General features: G+C 18.0%; 3 protein-coding genes across 4 annotated transcripts; 2 read left to right on the top strand and 1 right to left on the bottom strand.

The window, feature by feature from the left end:
• The first annotated feature begins 957 nt into the window (after nt 1-957).
• Nucleotides 958-6,493, top strand: LOC122719267 (glutamic acid-rich protein-like). The gene is given in 8 exon segments (XM_043944933.1): nt 958-1,133; nt 1,136-1,193; nt 3,110-3,307; nt 3,408-3,692; nt 3,770-4,047; nt 4,962-5,046; nt 5,237-5,317; nt 5,832-6,493. Coding segments are annotated over 8 exon segments (1,665 nt in total). The 5' UTR covers nt 958-1,010; the 3' UTR covers nt 6,389-6,493.
• A 1,562-nt stretch (nt 6,494-8,055) lies between these two features.
• On the bottom strand, nt 8,056-17,428 carry LOC122719219 (U2 snRNP-associated SURP motif-containing protein). Its single transcript, XM_043944861.1, has 20 exons — nt 17,309-17,428; nt 17,075-17,114; nt 16,844-16,960; nt 16,649-16,745; nt 16,125-16,439; nt 15,700-15,764; nt 15,456-15,621; nt 14,443-14,606; nt 13,877-13,936; nt 12,506-12,549; nt 12,290-12,394; nt 11,990-12,217; nt 11,659-11,901; nt 11,335-11,521; nt 11,073-11,256; nt 10,760-10,893; nt 10,475-10,563; nt 10,149-10,308; nt 9,931-10,082; nt 8,056-8,626 (listed from the first exon to the last, which is right to left on the bottom strand). Exons 2-20 carry the CDS (start codon nt 17,096-17,098, stop codon nt 8,347-8,349), a joined length of 2,814 nt encoding a protein of 937 aa, XP_043800796.1. The 5' UTR covers nt 17,099-17,114; nt 17,309-17,428; the 3' UTR covers nt 8,056-8,346.
• Nucleotides 17,429-17,970: 542 nt separating this feature from the next.
• On the top strand, nt 17,971-24,213 carry LOC122719258 (E3 ubiquitin-protein ligase MSL2). Of its 2 annotated transcripts, none has more exons than XM_043944924.1 (5): nt 17,971-18,638; nt 21,506-21,669; nt 22,138-22,332; nt 22,672-22,987; nt 24,081-24,213. In XM_043944924.1, the coding sequence occupies exons 1-4, from the start codon at nt 18,059-18,061 to the stop codon at nt 22,942-22,944; spliced, it is 1,212 nt and encodes a 403-aa protein (XP_043800859.1). In that variant the 5' UTR covers nt 17,971-18,058; the 3' UTR covers nt 22,945-22,987; nt 24,081-24,213. The 2 variants fall into 2 exon arrangements, with proteins under 2 accessions (XP_043800859.1, XP_043800858.1); XM_043944923.1 differs by having other exon boundaries at nt 21,506-21,741.
• The last annotated feature ends 991 nt before the right edge of the window (nt 24,214-25,204 follow it).

Raw genomic sequence — 25,204 nt, 5'->3', positions numbered from 1 at the left:
TAAAATTTTTGTTTAATATTTTAAATAATTTTTGTTTCATAATTTATTATCACGTTGAATATTTAATACAATAATATTATATTCATTTTAATATTCTTACTACTTAAACAGATTTATGATTTTGTAACTTATGCTTAACAACATGAATTTCTGAATATAAATAAAATAATCAAATTTGAACAAATATAATAGAATTCCAAAAATATTATAAATTTTCTATAAAAAATTATTTATTAATTGTATAATAGAATACGTTTAACCTTCTATTATACAATTCTAGATCAAAATAAAAAAGTGAATTCAATTTTATAAAAAGTTAAAAATTTATATTGTATAATTTACTTCATATAATTCGTTTTCGTATAAAAATAAATAAATAGCAATATTATTTCTAAAAATGTAACACATTTTATGAAAGAATGATTATTACTAATTCGCATTAATAATTTGCTAAGCAATAATTAAATTTACGATCTATAATATGTATCATGTAACACATTTCATTTACATACAGTGTTTCATCTCGTTAAATATATATTAGATTAATATACATATGAAAATCTATCTAATATAAATATCTAATACAGCTATATTGATATAAAACATTTTTCACTTTTGATTAAATAAAATTTGATTTAATAATTATAGTATATCTAATTTTTTAATAAATATTATATATTTAATAAAATATGTGTGTTTATATAATATATATATATATATTATATAGAAAAATTAAAAGTTTGTAAATTGTAGTTTTTTTATTAAGCATATAAAAATTACTTATTAATATTTTCATAAATTAAATCATAATCAACATTATAAACATATTATGAATATATGAAATAATTAGTTCATATTAGTAGTTTTTCTTGTATAAATATTTTATTACACAATTTTTAAAATTTCAAACATAAGAAAGGAAAATAGAACTTAAAACTTAGATCAAAAAAATGTTCAAGTGGAATTTTCTTCTTTTCACTCATAGTTCTTTTACTAGGGATTTTCGTATTATGTCAACACTTGTTGAAGTCATTACAAATCAAATTATTATAGAGGCGGTTCTGTGTTCGACTTTTAAAAAAGTTAACTTTTCCTGTTTATTCAATTATAAAAAGTATAAGCTTATTTTCTGGTGCAGAAGATGTCTGGTGATGTTCAAACAAGAAAACGGAAAGAGAAAAAACGTAAAAAGGGTAAAAAAATAGGCTACTGAAAGTGTGAGAAAATTATAATTTAACTTTCGTATTTATTAATCCAAAAAACGGACAATACTTTTATTAATTCTTTTAAATTAGAAAAAAAAAGAATTATATACTAAAAATTATATATATTAAATTTCTTTCTCTTTTTAATTTTCAAAATATATAAATCATGTTAGATACATATACTGTATATATATATATATATATATATATATATATATAGAGAGAGAGAGAGAGAGAGAGAGAGAGAGAGAGAGAGAGAGAGATTATTTAGAGTATCTTTAGAGATTATTTTTATTTTGATAAGAATTTATTTTTATTTATGGACAAATATTAAATAATTTATATAATGTATTTGTATAATTTCTGTTGTACAGCTTAATTTTGCAAATTTAAATAATTAAATATTATATTATATAATATATATATATATATACATATATAATTTTCATGACATATCATATTTCATAATATATTTTAAATATTAAACAATTGCTTTAATAATTATTTCACAATTATTAACTATTGCACAATTGTTGAAACATTTTGCGAATTATTTTAATATTTATATTTAAATAAAAAATAATAAAAAATAATCCGAAGTAATTAAGTATCAATAGTACTACATAATTCATTTATTATTATACAAAATAATGAATTTTTATTAAGAAGATTCATGAGTTTTACAGCTTTTTATGAAATTATAATAATATAATTTTTTATATAATTTTTTGTTTATATTTATTTGAATATATAAAATTATTAATTTTTATTTAAAATTGTTTTTCAATGCAAAATAATATATTTTCATATTTTTAAAGTTATATTTTAAATTAATTATTATATTATGAAAGTATTATTAGTATAATGCAATGCTGAATGCAAAATCTTAAATATTTTGAGGCATATTTGGCAATGTTGCTGAAATTAGAAAATACAGGGTCTTAGAAGTTTGATCAGCCTAGCTTTTGACTTTCAAAAATAGATCTATATTATTCAGTTCGAAAACATTTTCCGCTAATTTATTTATATATTTTACGTATTTTTAAAATATTGCAATTTATGATAAAAATATTTATATTTTTGAATTTGATTAATAAATGTATGAAATATATAATTATCACTTTTATTACATAATAACACATAGTAATATATAGAAAATAAAAAATTATTATAATAAATACGATAATATATGTGTATGTATTAATAACATTATATCAATACATAGTATATATTTTTTATAAATGTATATTATCGAATATTATATATAAAAAAATATAAAAAGAATTGTATCATAAATTAAAAAAATAGTAGTACTTAATATTTATATCATTTTTAAGTTGTTATTTTCATTATATTACAGACTTTATTATAAAAGAAGAACTTTTTTTTTCTAGAAGAATAATTATTTATAAAAGTAATGTCATGAATAATAATTATTATTAACATCGCATCTCTATCGCTTTTGTATGAAATATTTAACAAATGTGTACATATATGTAAATCTATATACAAAATATATATATGCTTATTAATTATTATATTATACTATTATATATAAATATATATTAAAAATGTATTGAACAAATGTATAATAAAACAAAAAACTTTTTGATATTTTTACTAATTATTTGATTTTTAAATTATTTTTACTAATTTAATAAAATAAAAATAAAGAAAAAAGAAAATTTCCTTTATTTTCTTTATTTTTATAGCATAAAGTTAAAAAATTAGATTATTTTTTAATTTTTAATTAATATTTTGATATTAATTATAATTTATGTACATAATATGCAATAATTTGTACCTTTTAATAATTTTTATATTGTATTATAATACATAATATATAAATACTTATATTAAGTATTTATTATTTATTAAATTATATAATATATCATCATATTTAGATGAAGAAGATAACATTATACCATCACCTTCTCTGGGAAATATTAATGAAAATTTGATAGATAATGTAACTATACATATTTATAAAGAAAGTACCACAGGAGGACATTGGTGTGCTCGAATTATATTCTTTATTATTTTAATAATGCTTGTGGGTCTAATTGGTATAGTTATCTTTGAGCATAGGGGTACTACAGATAGTAAGTGAATTATATATATATATATATATATATATATATTTTTAATATAAATATATTATTTTCTTTTTATATAATATTATTATATATTTCATGTTATAAGTCAGTACTCCATTAGAATCTTCTCGTTGGGCTTTTATATTTGAAGGATGGGTTGATGATTCTGCATTATTATCTAATGAAGAATCACATGATAATGAACAAGAAACTAGAGAAATAAAAAAGGAAACAAAAGATGATGAAGATAAAAAAACTATAGAAATTAAAATTTCTAATGAAGAAGAAATTCAAGAAGATGAAATATCAAATGAACAGACAGAGGAAGAAAAAGAAACAATAGATGAAAATGAATCAAATGAAGAACAAAATATTTTTCAAAGTAAAGAAGGTATCAAAATATAATTAATTCAAACTTAAAATATTTTTACAATTTTTGAATATAATATAAATTTTAATTTATTATAGAAGAATTAAACCATGAATTTGAAGACAGAGAACAACAAGAAGATATATTGGAAGAAGATATTACATCAGAAGAATTTGATGATATTAATGTGCTAGAAGAAATATATAGTATTAGTACAGAAAAATTTTCAGATGAAAAAAATATTTTATATGAAACAGATAGTCAATTTGATAAAATAATAAAAATAACAAGAAATGAAGATGAAAAATTTGAAAATTTTTTGGATATTCCTGGTATTAATGAAATTAATGATGACAATTTAGAACCTTTAGAAGAGGTAAAATTAAGATAAAATTAATAAGATATTACTTCTTTGTATGCAAAGTATTTCATTTAAAATTATAATATATATCTTAATTAATAATTTTTGTTATTAATTATTTTATTATATCGATTAATATTTTTTTATAAAATATATCAAACTATATACAATTATATACAATAAACATATATTAAAAAATATGATTAAATTTGAAAAAATAATTCATAAAATCTTCAGAAATTTTTTTATTCGTAAAAAAACTAAAAGCATCAAAATATATATTTTTTGGAACCAACTTTCATCCAAATATTTCTTGCTTTAAATAATAATAATAACAAAAATTAAGGTAATATTCAGATGGGACATTTTGCATGCATATATGTATAATATCTTTTATTATTTATTAATTTATATCATATTCTTAATAATTTATATTAAATCTTTTCTAAAAATATTTATTTTTACATATTTTAAATATTTTTCATTATATCAAATAAATTTATTTAACAAACAATTAAATATAATAATATTGATATTATGTATGCTATAAGATTTATTCTGTATATTATAATATTTTAATTATAAGATTTATTATTTATATTATAAAATTTTATCCATTTAATTGAACTATTTTGTTTCCTTTTAAATAGAAATCATAATTTTTTTTTAAATTTTATTTATTTTTTTAGTTTAAAATAAAAAAAATACTTATTATATTATACTTATTATAAAATAGAAAATTAAATTATTACATTTTTAATTAATTTTTAATGTTATTAATATTTGTTTACATGAAGATTACATGGAAAATATTTAAAAATATTTATATATTTTTTATTATATCATGTATTTAGATTTCTTATTCTATAATTTTTGAAATTTTTTAAATGTGATATAACATTATATTATAACATTATTTTTTATATTAGGTAGAAAACATAGAACCTGAAGAATATGTTAATGATATAGATGTAAAGCCAGAAATAGAAGAAATAGAAGAAGAATCTGCTAATGGTAAGTAAAATATTATTATGTAATAAAATTGAATTACTTATAATTTTCTAATATTGTAAAATTCCTCCATGCTCTTATATATTTTAATATATAAATGTAACATATGAAAAATCATTGTAAGTTCTAAATTTTCTTTATTTTTCATTTTAATTTTCAAATTTCAATGAAAAATAACATCTGATGATTACAGTGGCTATGAAGTTTGGAGTTGGTGTGGCACTTATTGTTGCTGCACATTTTGTCCTTGTGAAACGGTGGAATAATGGTAAATGTTGTAATATTTTTGTTTTACAAATTATATTATATTTGCAGATATATAAAATTTTAATTTAAATTTAATTTTTTTAATTACTATTTTTATAAAGATTTTACCATTTTTATTAAATTATCTTTAATATATAATAATATAATATCATACTTTAAATTTTAATATAACTCAATAAATTGAAATTCATTTTAAAAATACGTTAATTTTATGATTTAATTTTAGAAATATTACATTATTTGTTAAAAATCATACAAAAATATATAAATAAAGAAAAAATTATTATTTTAAATATTTCTAAATAATTATATACTTTATATTTAATCTAATCATATAATCCATTATTTTGTACCTGTAAATATAGATATTAATCATGTTTTTTTTTGGTGTTTAGAAGTTATCTTTGTTCAAAATCAATCAAAATTAATTTCATCTGAGAAAAAAGATGATGTAGAAGAAAAATTAATTCTGAAAAATAAATTGATTATTCAAGTAGAAGAATATAAAACAGAAGAACAAGATAAAAATAAAAAAATAGAAACAAAAGAATTTAAAGAAGAAAAAAGAAAAATAGAAATAATAAAAGAACAGACTAGTTCACAACAAAATAATAAAATTGAAGATGAGGAGGAAAAAGAAATAGAAGATGAAAATGAGAGAGAGGAAGAAGAGGAAGAATTAATAGAAGAGGAAGAGGAAGAGGAAGAGAAAGAGAAAGAGGAAGAGGAAGAGGAAGAGGAAGAGGAAGAGGAAGAGGAAGAGGAAGAGGAAGAGGAAGTAGAAGATGAAGAAGAGGAAGAAGATAGATATAAAACCAATGAAAAATATGACAAAATAGATGATAAAGAAAAAGAACAAAGAAGAATATTAGAAATAGAAAATCAAAATGAAAAATGGAAGAGAAAACATAAAGAAAATAAAAACATTGATAAAATGAAACAAAAAAATCAAATAGGAATTGATCAAAAAACAATATCAAAAGAAGAAGAAACAGAAGAAGAAATTGAAGATTTTGATGATTCTGAATTGATTGCAAAATTGGAGGCTCGGTATGGAAAACTACAAAATGATAATTAAAAAGATAGTGAACATGAAAAAGAAATAATGATCAAGAAAAAATCAGTCCAATAATATTAAAAAATAAAAAATAATTTATCATATTGTATCATATCATATATAATATAATTTAATGTGAGAAACATTTTTAATTATATTAAAATTGCAGAATTATTTCTTTATAATCAACTTATATTTAATATGATAATGAATTTTGAATGTTTTTTATTATATAAAAAATAATAATATATAATATTTTCTTTTAATATAAAACAAATTAAATATAATTAATTAAAATAATAAATATATATTTATAGAAACTGAATAGTATATATAAATATGTAAGAAAGTATAGATGAAATTATACGAGCATGGAGGATTTTGCAATAATTTTTTTACAGTCTTAGATAAAGAAAATATATATTAAATAATTAATTAAGTTTTGTATTATGCATATAAATATTTAAAAATTTTTTACGAATAAATAATATTCGTAAAGTATTCGATGCCGATATTAATTAAATTTTTTAGGTTTATGAACCAGGTGCAAGTAATGGATACATAGCTTTTTTAATTATGGTAACTTATATTATATACGAGGTAAAATTATTTTCTAAAATTTTATCTTTATAATGTTATTTTGAAAATTATTAATAAAAAAAGAATTTAAAGAATTTTGTATAGCTATTAAAAACAATGTACATAATAAAAAAAAATAAAAGAAAATAAAATTTTTTTTTCTTAATTCAATTTTAATTAGTTATTTAATAAAAAATAATTATTTATTTTTCGATTATATTCGAAAATAAAAAAAATATTTGATTGATAAATGAATATTAATTTTCTTCAGATGATTAGAAAGAAGTAATTATATATTAATACTATATTTACATTAGAATTTATTTATATATATTATTTTATATTATATATTTTATTATATATTTTAGTTAGTATATATTATATTATATTATATATTTTATATTATATATTATATATTTTAATTAGTTTATTAGAATTAATTATTACTCATAAAAAAATAAGAAAAAACCCGGCAATGTTTTAATTCTTATCTTAACTTTCGCAATTAAATTTATAGCTTCAGTTTCAATATTAACTTATTAGAAAGAAACTTATTATATTATACGTATTATTGTGCATTATAATTATTTTATTATATCATTGCTATGAAAATATATATTACATAAAACAAATATTTCATAAAATAAAGGGATGTAAATTAGTAACTTCTAGGAATTATAACGTTCATGCGAAGATGAGATCACAAACCATAATGAAAGTAATTTTGGCAATAATATTCCGATTCTGAATTCTTTGACTATAATTTAGTCTAGATTTAGACTAAATTATACAACTTCCTTGCCATTGGTTTACAACTCCTACCACTAAATAACGATTCCCCCACTATTAATCGTGCTTTGCCTTATGTTGAATATACATATACAATTATATAAATTTCTAATTTATGTTATATTTACATTTCAAGAAGTATTATTTAAAATCTAGACAATAAAAATATTTGATCATATTTGAAATGATCTTAATTTTACAATAAATCAATTCTTGTGACATGTTGAATATTTTGTAGATATTTTAAGTTCATTCATATGAACTAATAATAATTAAACTACTATAATACAAACTATACTATAATATAAAAAATTATATATATAAATAGAATTATTTTTTTATTATAATTAAGAATCAGTATATTTCTCCATGTATTTGTCACATATCATTGTATATATAAACAATTATACATATAAAGTGAATTAATTTAAGGAAAATTGAAAAAAAGAGTATCTAAATATTTAAAAAAACATAAAAGTATTTTGTATCATTGAATTAGTATTGCAGTAACTAATTTTTTATAACAATAACATTATTTTTATAACGCTATTTGTTTTTTAATTCTATTGACATGTATTTCTTATAATGTAGAAAATATAATGTAAAATAATTTAATATTTATGCTTATGCCTATATTTGCGTGGTGATGGAGAAGGAGGACTATTAGCTCTATGTTTTGAAGTACGTGGTGGAGGTGGTGGTGACAATGATGGTGATCTACCCCTTCTTTTTCTGTCATTTCGTTCATTAGTAGGCGATCTACGAGATACTCTGGATGAAAAGGAAGGCGAAGGTGTTCGTCGAATACGTGGTGGTGATGGTGTCACTGGTACCCGTTTTTTATATGGTGATCGTGATCTACGTTTACCTCGCGGTGATCTACTACGTGATCTGAAATTTATTTTGTAAATATATTATAATAAATAATATTTTTAATAAATATTTTTTGTAATATCTAAATTTATAAACTAACATTTTATAATAATCTATTAATTTTTTTAATTATTTTACAATCTATTGATTTATAAACTGATTGCTATATTTGAGTTAATTCTGATAATTTCATAAAAATAATATTTTAAATAAATACATGTTAATGTTAGTAATTAATATTAATAATATTGAGTATTTTTTTCATCATTTTAATTATTTTATATTTTTTTAAATAACAATATATGTTTAATTTTATATTTTTATAATATATAATATAATAAATTAAAATAGTATAATGAAACAAATTTAACGACATAATATAAATATGATATATTATATTATTATATGTAATTTTGAAGTTATATAATTTGTATCTGAAGTATTATTTAAAAATTATTCAATAATATAATATAATATAATAATATAATATAATAATGTAAATATAAAATATTCAAATACAAACATAGAATTTCATTAAAATTATATATATAAATCGAAAAAAATACTTTATTGCAAAAGATGAAATAATTTTAAGTTAATAATTTTTATGAATGTTTTAAAGATGTTTCTTAAATATTTTTTTTAAGACATTTTTATGAAATAATCAAACAATATTATAATAAATATTTTATAAATAATTATTTTTACAATACAATATTATATAAATATTATATATAATTACATATATAATTTATATATAATTATTACATAAAATTATTATATAATTTTTATTATGTTATTATAATAATTATGTAATAAAATTATATATAATATATATAATAATAATATATGTAATTTTTATAGTATTAAGATATAATTATAATTCTATTCAATAAATTCAAACAATTTACTGCATGATAATACTTAATAACTTTTTTTAACATTTTGAGAATTATTTATTATTATTATATATATTATTTATATATATATATTATTAATTTATTATTATTTATATATATATATATTATTTTAAAAGCAAAATGTAGAATGTAGAATTTTATTATTATACTATGTTTTATTATACTATAAAAGTATAGTATCAAAATGTTAAAAATGAATTTTAACATAAGTATTTAAAATATTTCTATGATATTTATAATGCCATACGTCTTTAAAACAAAAACGTTTGTAATCTGAGATATAAAGAATATTATTTTAAAATATTGAAATCCATGAATTTAAGAAAATAATATTATATAATATTATATATATATATATAATTATATATTTAAAAAATAATAATTATTATTAAAAATATTTACCTATATCTATTACTTTTAGAAGATGGACTTGTTGAATTTCGTCTTCGATCTCTATAATGGCTTGGAGATTCTGGAGTTGTGCTTCGCTTTTTTTCTCTTCGTCGTTCATCGTCACGTTCTTCACTTTTTACATCTTTCATTTCTCTTTCACTCTAATAAAAATAGCTTATGATATAATTTTTTCAGATTTTAAAATTATTATAATAAAAAAATTTTACCTTTCTTATGAGTTTTTTTCTATAATGTTCTACTTGTCCTTGAATTGTCATACCAGATTTTAATGTTCTTCTACCACTTTCTAATTCATCTTGATATTGCATTATTTTAACTTCAATTTCACGTAGTCGACTTCGTCTTTCTTCATTATAATCCCTACCACTATCAAATTAAAAAATATTGTAATTAATAATTATTTTTATCAATTTTTATTAAGATTTCAAATTAAAAAGTGAAATATAAAGAAATATATAAAGATTTTATATATTTGATTTAATTAACATGTTTATGTTGAAAAAATAAATATATGAATATTTATATATATTACCTAGAATCCATACTAGTATCTTGAGAATTCGAATCATCATTTTGACCTAATTCTTCCCATTTGCTAGTCGTCATAGCTTGTGCTTCAACCTAATATAACAAAATAAACTATTTTATAAAACAAAGAAAAATACAAAAGTCATATAATATTGTTAAAGAAATTAATTTATTCTTGTTTAGAACTATTAAAATTTATATATTTTTTTATTGTCATTGATAACTATAACTTGAATCCAATGCATTCTTAAAGATTGCAATTTTTTTCTTGTAAATTAATTATCTTAACCTGATCAGGATCAACAGTTTCCCAACGAGATGGTACAAATCCTGCAGGAATTGATGGTTTTTTATCATCTTCTTTACTTTGTACATTTGAAGAATCATCTTCATCCATAGGAACACCATCAATATCTTCATCCACTGAAAATAATAAAATATATAATATATAATATTATAAAAAAATAATAAATATATAAAAATATATATAAATATAGAGTATCATGTTGGATTTAACAAATTAATATGCTATTTAATAGATTGTATAAAATGATTAAAAATAAATATATAAAATATATATATTTAAATATATATATTCTTACTAGGTACACCATCAATGTCATCGTAATTAGTTGTTTGTGGTGTCAAACCATGTTTCATAGCACCTTTAAGAAGAGCGGCACCATCTAATGGTACTCCATCTAAATCTTCCGTACCATCTCCATCTACATCTGATAAAGGCGCTCCATCAATATCTTCATCATTTTCAGGTTCTGGTTCATCTACCTATAAAAATAAAATTACTTTTTATTATTATCTTTTATTTTTATTTTTTTTTGTCTTTTATAAAAGGATTAAATTTACTAAAACAAGCCCGAGGAAAGTGTTCTGTAATTTAACAAGAAAATCTCGTGGATAAACTGCCCAATCTTCCCATGCTCTAAACATTCTCATTACACGAACTTTAAATCCTTCTGCTTTTAATCTACTATCAAATTGTTTATAAGCTTGATGAACTTCATTAAATATATCCAAAAGTCGAGTTTCAAATCTGCATTAGAAATACATTTGTTAATAAATATTAAAAAATCAATGAAATTTATATTAATTATATATTTAAATATATATAAATAATATATCATATAATTTTGTTATTTAAGTTTGTTATATTCTAATTTATTAACTTACGCTTTACGATAAATTGTAGCATTATTTACTTTTACGCCACAGTTATGTAATATATCGGATATAAGATATAATCTTGCAATTTTTTTATTAACAGGAGTTTGTAATATTGATAATGATTCCGAAATACAATCGCAAATTTCTTCTGCTGCTTCAGCGTGTTCTATACAAAATACCATTGCTTCTGCAACTTTTATTCTTTCAGGTGATATGTTTCGTAATAAATCTTCTAATCGATCTCGTTGGCTATAATATAAATTAGTTTTAAAAATAATTTTTATATTGATAAATAAAAGATTAATAAAAATACAATATAAATTATAATTATTTATACCTGTTCGATAAACTACCCCTTCTAGGTTCTTGTCTTTCTTCCATTTCAATCAATTCATCAGGCATTCCTTGTGTCCATGGATTAATAGGAGGTGGTCTCCACACACTTCCACCTTTAAACATTCTAAAATCTTCAGTGCGCCATTCTTTTTGTCCATCTCCTTGTAATATAGAATATAATTTCCATCGATAATAAATATGCGCTGGAGAATAATTTTCAAATAAAAATCTACAATTAAAAAATTATTATTTAAATATAATATATTAGAAACATTTTATAATTACATGAAATTATACAAACCTAAACATTGGATTATTTAATTCTCTATTCATGATCATTGCTTCAAACATAGGACCTTCTCGAATTACAAATTCTACCATTCTATGTATTAACATAACTAAATTTCTATAAAATAAAATTTTATTTTTAATTTTTATAAATCAATATAAAGTATATTATCTAATAATAATCAACATGTTTAATATTTATATTTAATTAATAAAAATGAAAATATACCTTTCTGTAGGAATAACCACTTTGACAACTGCATTTTGTAAAACCTATGATAATATTCATTACAGTGCAGCAGTTAATCGAATATTTCAGTCCAAATTGATTCATCCCAAGCATAATTATCATCAATTCAGTATAATGTAATTTGTAACAGATAAATTACAATAAATTTTAAAGTAATTTAAAATAAATTATTTATATATATAATAAATAGTATATATTATACATTTTTATATTTATTTATATTAATGTTAAATTAATAAATATTAATGGAAATCAATATTTAAAAGTAATAATATTTAATTAATAAAATATCAATAAAATAATTATTAATTATTTATTTTTAAACTAATAACAGAAATTAAGAGTAAATAAAAAAGAAAATATTATTATTATTACTAAGTAATAAATTAATATTTTTTTATAAAAGGAATAAAATTTCCATGAAAATAACATTAAAAATGATCTAAATTCCAATTTTTTGAATTATGTAATAATATATTTGATTACTGCATTATTTTTGTATATTTATAAATTTTGAGAACATAAAAAAGCAATATATGGAAAATAATATATACGAATACAATTGTTTCTTAACATTATTATAAATAAAAATTATAAATAAGTTTTTGATTATGAAATTTCAAAATAAAAAATTAATAAATATAATAAAAATTCAATGATATAATTGTGAATTATTATATTTGTAAGAATTAGCAAAAAAAAAAAAAAAAGAAAATCTTTTTCAAACACATTAATAAAAATAAAAGTAATCATATTTTAAAATAAATATAAAAAATAAAAATAAAAAATTCTGTTTACAAGTTATCAATATTTTTTGTATTGCCTTTGTACTTCTATAAGATTATAATAAAATATATACTATATTATAACTATACTACTATAACTTTCTTAAATATTTTAATTTATATTTAATTATTTTCATCAGCAATAGCTTATTAAATTATTGAGAAATCTTTCGCCTTTTTTAATTTTATTTTTAAATAATAATATGATAATTCATATGATAATAATATTATACATGGAATATTTAATAACATTCTTCATTCAACAAATTGTTTCCAAATAATGGTAATAACTTTTACTCAATTATTATATTTTTTATATTAATTTTTTAAGTTATAAGTATTATATACAATATATAAAAAAATTATATTTTATTATTTATTTTAAAAGTTCAATTTTAATTTCAAATAAAATAATAAAACTTGTATTTCATTTTAAATATTATTTTGTTTAACATAATATGGATTATTTTAAATATTAATATCAACTTTAGATAAAATATTTGTGAAATTATAATATATATTTTTGAATAAAATTTAATTTTTTTATCAATAGAAAGAAAGTTACCTTTTCAAAATTTTCTTTTTCCTGAGGATCTGCTGTTTGAAGATTACGAATACGAGGTATCTATAATCAAATTTATAAAATTATACAAATTTATATTTATTTTTGTTATATATTTTTATTATATTATGATAGTAATTATATTATTATAATAGTAATTATGTATTATAGTAATTATAGTAATTATTGATCACTTAGATAATATTAATAAAATTTATTTATAAATATATATATTTATAAATAGATTATATTTATAAATATTAGTGATTTATAGTATTCTTAATTCATTTAATAATAAAATATATAAAAAATATCAAAATAAAAAATAATTATAGTTAACAATATAATTAAAGATTTGACTTTATGAAATTATTTTGAATAAATAATTATAAGTAATAATAAATATGACTGTAAAATAATTAAATAAATAGATTTTTTTTAGCAATTGAATAATATTATAAATTTTTTATCAATGTTATATTTATACTAATTATTGTATTTTTATAATTTTTTTAATTTCTATATATTTTATATATATTATTTTCATAACTTTTATTAACTTCATATACCTTATGTCTATCACGGCGATGCGGTTGAGCATTAAATGGAAGACCAGATGGAGGTGGTGGTTGTGTAATTTCCATTAAAGCAGGTGGAATATAAATAGGGTAAGGTGGAATTGGAACACTTTTTCCCCAGCCCAATTTCATTTCATACTGCATTATATCACGACCTAATTTACATTATATTATAATGTTATATATATAAAATATTCACTATTTATATATAACTATTTATGTCTAAAATTGTTTTTGTAAATAGTAGATTTGTAAGAAAGATAAAAAAAAATAAATTTTACTATTTTCTTATATATATAAGATTATAAGATTATAAGATTTTTATAATTAAAATAGATTATAATTAGAATAGATATTTTATATTATAATGAAATTATATTATTTTTTTATAATGAAATTATGAATGTTTTTCACTTATATTTATAAGTAATTGTTATTAATAATATTACAATAAAATGAAAATAAATTATTACAGAAATAAATTCAATTTCTAACACTTTTTTATTTAAACAATATAAAGTTCAAAGATACTAATATACAAAAACAACAAATTATATGATAATAAAATTTTATATATCCAATAATAAACTTGTTATAAAATTTTCAAAATATTTACTTAATTTTTATATATTTATTTATACTATATTTATAATTTTATACGTTTTAATTCCTCACATTATACATTATTGATTTCATCTTAATAATATGTTTTCATATGTTAAATGTTAAAATATGTTAAAAATTATAAGTAAAATTGTAGTCTCATTATTATCATGACAAATGAAAATATCTTTAGAAAATATTTTAATTTTTATATTATTTTATAATATTAAAATATTTTAATATTTGAATTTTGGAAAATTTTTTGTATAAAAAATAAGATAAAAATATTCTTTTGTATATTTTCTTGTTTTTTATATGTTAAAAATTTACATATCAAAAATATAAGTAATAGGATAAAAAAAGTGTTTTGTATAAGTTTTATAATATGATTATTTTCTCACCATTTAGATTTTTTAATGCTCGTTCTCCATCTTTACGACTCATAAATGCAACAAATCCACAATTTCTTTGTCTGGCTTTTTCTTCATCACTGCGGGGCCACATAATTTTAATACTAGCTAATGGACCATATTTGCCAAATATTTCCATCAATTGTTGTTCTGTAATCTATTATTATTTACAAGAATAAAAAAAATTTAATTCTACATAAAAATTATAAAATTATATTTAAACTTGATCTTGTACCTTTGGATTTAAATTTCCCAAATATAGATTAGTAGTATTAGGATCTCCATTGTCAAATGATCCATCTACAAAAAAGAATGTTTCTATATTTTTTATACAATTTGTATATTAAAAAAGCACATAAAGGAAATTCTAGAAATGGGTATTGTTTACCCTCATAAATCAGGGCTAGGAGACGTGGATCATCAATAAGGTTATGTAGATTATTTTTTCGTGAATCAGGATATGAGGAAGTACAACCTAATATATTTTAATAACAAATTTAAATTATTAATATAAAGGAAGAAATATTTATTTACACTATAACTTTTATTATAAAATAAAAGAGTGTAAATTCTTACCAGATTTATTTATTTATAAAAAAAACTTATGAATGTTATTATAATTAAATTATGATAAAATATTAAATTTCAATATTAAATTACCTTCAACACATTTTAAAGCTGCCAACATTGGATCTTCTGATTGGGTAGAAATAACATTTTTCACTACACCTTTATATTTATGTCTTTCTTCTCGTTCTTCTTGTATCATTTTTAATTCCTCTTTGAATAATTCAAGGTTACTTTTCTTTTTTTCACCTTCTTTTTTCTTTTTTCCTAATCTGTCTAATTTTCTTTCATTAGATCCTAATAATCTTGCATATTCTTGTGCTTGTTCAGCTGATGATCTGCTATCAACAAGCTCTGATATTTTTGATTGTGGCTTATAAAGTTTTCCTTTTTCTCTTGTATCTTCCTCTATCAAATAAATACATTCATATTTCATATTAAGATAAGTAATTGATTCAACTTAAATTACAAATTAGTTATGTAGGTTTTTTAAAAAAATACTTCAATAATAATCAGTAATATTTCTTATTTAACTGATAATTGATTTAATTTTGAAAATTTATAATTGATGTATATTTTATAATTAAAAAATATTTAGTTATAAAATAGATACTTACGTCGTTTACCTGCATCATAAGTTCCTGCTTTTACCCAAACTTTGCTAGTTGTTTTATTAGGCGTTTCTTGAAAAGTTGCTACAAATTCTTCAAATGCCTATACATATCATAAATAAATATGGATTTATACATTTAACATACATAATATTTGTAATGTTTATATAATAATTTCTTAATAAATTAAACATTACATACTTGAGCTGCAGCTTGTTCTTGTTCTTTTTTACGTTGTTCTTCTAATTCTTTTTTACTTAATGGTCTTTTACCCATTGTGCCAATAGAAAATGCTTTAAGTTTTTGTTCTGCTATTTGCTACACATTTTAAGTAACCATTATTTAAAACAATTATCATAGAATTGTAAAATATAAGATAAATTTATGATAATTTATCTTTATTAAGATAAAGATAAATTTATTTAGTTTTACCTTCATAATAGCTTTATCTGCCATTTGTAAATAATTTAACCTAAAACATTGACAATTTATAATTCTAGTAAATAATAATGGTTTAAAAATTCTAAAAACTATTAAACATATACTATTTACTTTTAAATAAAGAAATTTTTGATAAATTTAATGAAAAAATTTATAATTAAATTTAAAAAATTTTATACTATTCAGAAAATATTAAGAATTGTTATTAGTAAAAAATATCTATACCTTGTACCAGTCCTTGAAAAATATTTTTAAAAGTTTTTATAATTCATTATCACATATAGTTTACTGTTATACTTCCAAAAATATATATATTTTAGGACATTTTATATTAAAGAATTAAATAATTATAATTTACATACATATCCTTTTCTCACAGTTTGATAACTATATGATATATAAATGATCATATATAATAAAGATAGAAGATATGCGTCACTATTTGTTTTACTTTTGAAATCATATAATAAAATAATCTATTACAAATTCATATAATTAAATGATATCTATTCTATTTTCTTTTAAAATTAACTAATTAATAATTTAAATATATATAATATTATATATATATATATTAACATGTTATTTATAATAAAAATAAAAATATTTTATATAATTTATGATACATATATATTAATAATTTATATTTTTTATAAACTATATTAAGTTTGCATAATGAAAAATTTCCGCTAGAAATATATATATTTTTGAAAGTTTCATATTTAATAATTTAATTGTTAATTTGTTATTATTTTAATAATTTTTTATTAAAGGAACTTTCCTATCTAGTAAAATATTTTAGTTGAAGTAATTCAAGAGCCCCCTATAAATATCATAGTAAATACAAATGAAAGAAAATTAAATATGGCGGATATTTTGTTTGTGTGTAGTGATTATGTTCTATTATCTTGTTTAATTAACTTTCCGATATAACTATACGTATTGCTTGTGGAACTCTTCAGAGTTCAAGAAAGAATGAATGCCACAAGTCTTTACGTATCAACGTGTCGGTTAGTTTTACAAGCGGATGCTGATGATCCAAATTCATGGACAGATTTATATAGGCTAGTTCCGTATTTGCGACAAAGTTTAAGTTGTACTGTGTGTTCAAATTTGTTAATTGAACCTCATACACCAACTGAAACTAATTGTCAACATCATGTGTGTCGTGGGTGTAGAGGTGGACGTAAGAAATTGAAACCTTCGTGTGGTTGGTGCAAAGATTATGACAAATATATTGAAAATGTTCAATTACGAATATTATTACAGTGTTATAAAAAGTTATGTGAATATTTGACAAATACAAACATTTATCGAAGTTTAATACTTTCAGTGTCCTCTAATAAAACAGCTAATAATGCATCAGCTATTGGTGCTAGTAGCCTTATGGAACTTATACAAGAGGGTTCTGGGTTTAAAGATGAATTTAAAAGTACTGCTGGCTTGTCAAAGTCTGCATATAGTATTTTACCATGTGTTTATACAAGTACTACCTCAACTCAAACTCAAGGAAATACTATACAAAATTCTGAAACAGTGTCACAAACTATATCTGGTATAGTATATAATATTTACTATATCTATAAATTTATTGATCATATTATATTTTTTAATAAATAATTAGAAAATTAGAATTAGAAAAATTAGAAAAAAAAAAATAAATAATTTAAAAAAAAATTTATTTAAAAATATTTAAAAATATACATGTATATAATAAGATAAAAAAAAATAATTTTATTTTATATATATTTTTTTAATATTTTATATTTTCCTATTATTTTTATTTTTTTTATATTTAATAAAATGAATTAATAAATACTTGTAAATAAATTAATATTAAAATTTTATAAATGTTCAAATTTATTTCAAATTTCGAATTTTTCATCTAAATAATCTGTAACATATTTATATTTTATAAGTAAAGAAAAATATAAAATAAAAGAAAGATGTTATAATATATATATAAGATATAATAATATAAGATGTAAGATGTATAATAATATAAGATGTAAAAATATAGATTAATTAAAATTTCATTAAACATTATAAATATAATAAATATACAATAATAAACATTATAATTATAATAAATATATAATAAAATATAAAGGGACATTTTAACTTCTCAATAGATTTTTATGTATAGGAAATTTTAAAAGAAAAATTATATATAATATATATTAACGTACAGTGATACTAATACAATAATATTAATACATATAATGATATTAATGTTCATTTAATAATATAAAATTAGAATGAACTTTATAAACTTTTAAATAAAATTTTTTATTTCTTCTAACCTTATACTTAATGATAGAAATAATCATTTTTGAAACATTACAATAATAACTAGTAATTATATTGATTATCAATATATTCTTGTTTATTATATTATATATATAATACATCATTATTAATATATATATATATATATATTAATATTTGATTATATATATATATTAGATATTATATTAAATACTAATTATAACGATATATTATCAGGTATATATTTTTTTTGTATTTCATATTTTTATTAAAAATTTTTGTAGACTTTAAAAGATTAAAGTTTATATAGTATTTATTTTCTTATATCTATCAAATATATTGAAAACATTTAGATGTAAGATTTGAAAAATTAGAAAAAAATTATCATATATATATATCTTTTTTCATAATTCATTATTTTCATCTAATTATTAATTTTTTGTAAATAATTATAATTATTTATTATTATTATTATTATTATTATTATTATTATTATTATTATTATTATTATTATTATTACTATTATTATTATTATTATATCTTAAATAATTAATAATATTTATATAAAAACTTACATAACTTTTTTCATATTTTTTATTAAAAGTAAATATAAATAATATATGATTATTTTTAAATAAAATGTATTAATTTAAGTAATAATTTTTTTTAAAGAATTATGTAAAAGAATTTGCTTCAAACACAACAATGTGTAATTATAAAATCAAAATAATAGATAAAATAAATGATTTACCAATTATAATTATAAAAATAACCATACAATTAGATACATATAAAGAAATAAAATATTATATAAAATTTAAATATTTTATTAAAATAGTATGTAAATCAATGTACATAAATACAAATCTCTTAATATTGGAAAAAAGAATTGGTTAAACTCATGCTAAAACTAATAAAATTAAGATTTGAAAAAGTTATTTAATGTTTTGCTTTTACTAAGTATATTTCAAATATTTAATGGAAATTTTATTATATTGTATAAAACTATAATCATTCATACTTTTATTCTAATTTTATTTCATCAAAAAATAATAAAAGATGCATATTATATTTTTTTATTTCTTATATAAATAATTTATATAAAAGTTACTAATTATGAAAATAATATATTTTAATAATAAATTTTTTGTAATTTTTATTGAAAATATTTAGTTTTTATTATTATGTTTATATATTTTTCTTCTATTAAAAACTATTTTTATATTATTTATTATGGAGGATAAATCACATAAAATTTATATATTTTAAATAATATAAAATATATTATATACAAAAATTTCTTATAAAATTTTGATAATAAAATAATAAAAATTTCTTTATAAGAAATTGAATTATTGCTGAAACAGTTTTTTTACATAATATTTATTAAATTTGCAATATATTAAATAATCTTGAATTATTTAAATAGAATTTGTATTGTCTTATATAAAAATTTAAAAAAAAATGAATTTTATAAATATTAATTTAATTTCTTTAAAATTTAATAATAATAATTAATAAGATATTTGCAAAAAATATTCATAATATCATATTTATTGTTATGGTTATGTAATATTTAAAATATATATTTTATATTTGCAAAAATTATTCATGATATTATTTATTGTTATTATGATAAATAAAATTTAAAATATATATTTTATATTTGATACTTACTAATAAAATATATAATTATTATGTAATTATTAAAAAGAAAAATTAAAATCAAAATATTGAATGATATAAATGTGGATAAATTGTGAATTCTGTTCTTATTATCTATAAATATATAGAAGCCAATAAATATTATTTTAAATATTTAAATAAATACTGTAAGGTAAATAATAATATCATGAATAATATTTTTATAAATATTTAATCAATTATTATATTATATTATTATATTATATAAGTTTTAAGACATATTAAATTTAATATAAAATTAGCATTTTCTTCAATATTATTTTTATATTAAAAATTTCACTTTTTTATAAAATATACTTCAGAAATTATTTGAAGTGAATAACATATGTGATTCATATATTATATAATTTATTTGCATATTGATCATGTTAATAAATGAGAAATATATTGAAAAAAGAAAAAAATAATTAATCAATTTTATTGTATAAACTTTATTTATATATTGCATAGAATCTCCTGCCATACGTACTGTATCAAATGGGTCTTCAATATATTCTGTGATGTATGCTGGATCTGGTAACAAAATAACAATAAAACGGAAAGCAGCAGCTACAGATGATACAGAAGTAGGACAACAGGATATGGATGGAAGTCCACACAGCTCTGTAGGAGGGGTAAAATGTATTCCATCTTCCCACCTTAAATATGGGACCCCTTCTCAGAAAAAATCTTCAAAGGGCAGCAAAGTAATTTCAATAGATATTCGGTTAATCTTATGCCTTACAGGAAGTTTACATTGCACTATAACTTTTATTTAAATGCTAAATGATGTCCATCCTCGTTAATATTACTTGTAAGGTACAATCATATTTCTAGATTTGCATAACACTTAATGTAGATCATATTTAATTAACATTCTTTAATATCTTTCAATACTAACACTACTAGATCTAAATAATTTAAATATATATTTTACTAGGTCCCATACCAAGATTAATGCAGATATATTATCAACTTTATATTATATTATATTTTTGTTTACATATTAAATATTTTACTTATTTCTGCATTAATCTATAATCTTCATTTTATTCAAATTTTCTATAATAGTTAAAAGTAAAAAAATATTTCACTTCAAACAGTCATCAGCTTTTAAAAAACCAAGGTCAAGTTCTGCTCGAAGTAAAAGGAAAGGATGTAGATGTGGTAACGCTACAGCAATACCTGGGAAATTAACATGTTGTGGTCAACGTTGTCCTTGTTATGTTGAAAGTAAACCTTGTGTTGAATGTAGATGCAGAGGTTGTAGAAATCCTCACACAGCAGATGGTTTAAAGGTAGAATTTATGGAATTATAATTAACTCTTTTTAAATAATTAATACATATTTACATACATTTTATTTATACATACATATAATTACATATATGTATTAATACATATGAGTTAGAAGATAAATAAATATAATTGATAATTCATATATATCATATATATATGAATATATATATATATTCTGCAAAATGATAAAAATATAAATTATCATCATAATAATAATTTAGTTTTATATTCATTTTCAAATTGTAATATTTATCTTCAAATTTCTTTCTTTATAAAATTAAATTTATAAAATTAATTTTCCAAATTTTATTATGCGATATAATTTATATTATATTTTAGATTCGACCACATATACCTGAATTACATAACTTACAGTTACAATTATCAACTTCTTTGGATTGTGATGCATTAAATTCAGATCCTTTAGGATCAGTATCACAATGCCTCTCAACTTCTCCAACAACAATTCAAGTATTAAATGTTTATTCAACTCCGAGATTAGATATTGATAATGTACCACAAAATCTACCTGCTGCCTTGTTAGTAGGAGAAGATGCTATGATAAGTACTGAAAGTGAAGCTGAAGACAGTGATATACAAATTGATGTGTGACAATTCAAGTGACATTGCCAGATATCATATATAATATAATAAGGTATATTATAAAAAACATACTAATGTTGCAATTAATTTTTTGAATAAGACAGAATTCAAATTAAAATTCATATATAAATACATATAAATCAATAATATTATTCTTTTTTTAAGTAAATTCTTAAAATTACAAAATTTTTAAAATTTACAAAACTTTCTTAAATACAGAATATTAGTACATTTGTATGATATTTTGATTCTATAAATCAAAACAAATATAAAAATTAATTTCATTTATATTTGATTATAATTTCATTTTATATTTCATTTATATTATTTAATTCTTATTCAATTTTTTATATAAATTTATAACTTAATAAGTCTTAATCAATATTTTTATATTTTATTATTATATTTTTATATATTAAATATTTTTATTTTGATTTTTAGAATCTTTAGATCTTTCAAAGATATCCCATGAATATATATATTATATATTCATGAATATATATATGTATATATAATATTTTGTATATATTTATATATATTAAAATTATGAATGCACATTTTGTTATAAATCATGAAATAAAATTAAAATATTTCTTTAAAATATTACTATTATTTTTATATTTAAAAAGTTTTATGTATTAATAATGAGGATAATATTACTTTTAAAAATATTTTTAAAAAAAAAATTTTATTTTTTAAAAATAAATAGTTTGGAAAATAATAATTAAAGATTTTATAAATACAAATAATTATAAATTCAAAAAAAATTATATTTTATTATTATTATTATTATTATTATTTATTAGTAAGTTATTTTGATAATATAATTTATTATAATTTTTATTTTAAAATTATATAATAATTATATAATATACTATAATTATTAAAATTACATAAAAATCTCACATGGCTAATTTGTTAATTAGATTTAAATCATCAATTACTTATAAAATTAATTAAATATTTGTCATATTTTACTTTAAATATTTTAAATAGTTTAAAATTAATAATTTTTTATTTAAGATTTGAGTTTGATCCTATTTAGAAAAATATTAATTGCAATTACCATTTACAAAATAATATACACATATGTATAATATTTAAATTAACATAAAATTAATAAATATTAAATTTTTAAATTTCAGAATAATCTATTCATTACTGAAATGACAAATGATGATTTATAATCAACAGTTACACTGATAAATAGCAAATATATTTTTATCGTTCATAAATAATCTGTGTATCATGAAATTTTAGAAAATTTAGAATATTAAGTCTCTTGTAAGTATAAATAAATTTATTTCTAATGTAAAATGAAAATATTTTGTAATTTTTTAATATTGACATAATTCATAATTTTTAATGTAATTTTTTATGTTTTATATTTTTGTTTTCACTTAATATTCATATTACAATATTATATTTGTAAAATTATATATATATATATATATGTGTGTGTGTGTGTAACATGTTTTAAACATGCTTACATATATAGTATTATGCTATTGTACAAAAACTATTTTCATGTCAATATGGATATAAAGTTAAAGATTTTAAAGTATAAGATTTTATAATAATTAAGACTGCTATATCAGGTTCACTGTTTGGATTGAAGTATAATTCAGAAAAAGTTAAAAAACGTCTCAAAAGTATTTATTGGGTGTTATTGGCAATGAATTTTATAACTGTTATATTTGTGGATATATGTGATATAGACAAATACGAATATAATACGAATTTTCTTTACTATAAATTAAGATAATAATATCAAGTTAAGAATGGTTGGAAAAAAATTGGTTTAATATATTATATAAAAGTACTAAAAATTGGAAAAGTTTAAAAATATCAAATTTTTATAGTATAAAATTTGTATGATATAGATGATGTATCAGTATGATATGAGTGAGATATGCTTGAAACGAAAAAGATAGATGATTGTTTTCAAAAATAATAGAAAAAAAAAATTATAGTTGATAAATATAAAAATATTGATGGAATATAATTATAAATTTATGATATAATATTTGTTATTAAAGTGAATTATGTTTGAATTATGTTGAGATATTATTATTTAAAATAGACATGAACAAGTTTATTATGTTTTAATATATTTTAAAATTATGATTTATTATTTAGTATGATTTTATAAGTTTCATTAATATATTTTAATAATATAATCTAAATTTAATTTATTTTTTCTTCGTAATAGTCTTTTAATATATTAATAGTGCAATACTATTTTTTTTTTTTAATTATGTAATATATC

Source organism: Apis laboriosa, unplaced genomic scaffold (assembly GCF_014066325.1).
Source record: "Apis laboriosa isolate Shangri-la unplaced genomic scaffold, ASM1406632v1 scaffold71_cov137, whole genome shotgun sequence".
Taxonomy (NCBI): domain Eukaryota; kingdom Metazoa; phylum Arthropoda; class Insecta; order Hymenoptera; family Apidae; genus Apis; species Apis laboriosa.
Note: the sequence above shows the minus strand (reverse complement) of the source record. Positions and strands in the feature narration are given on the sequence as shown.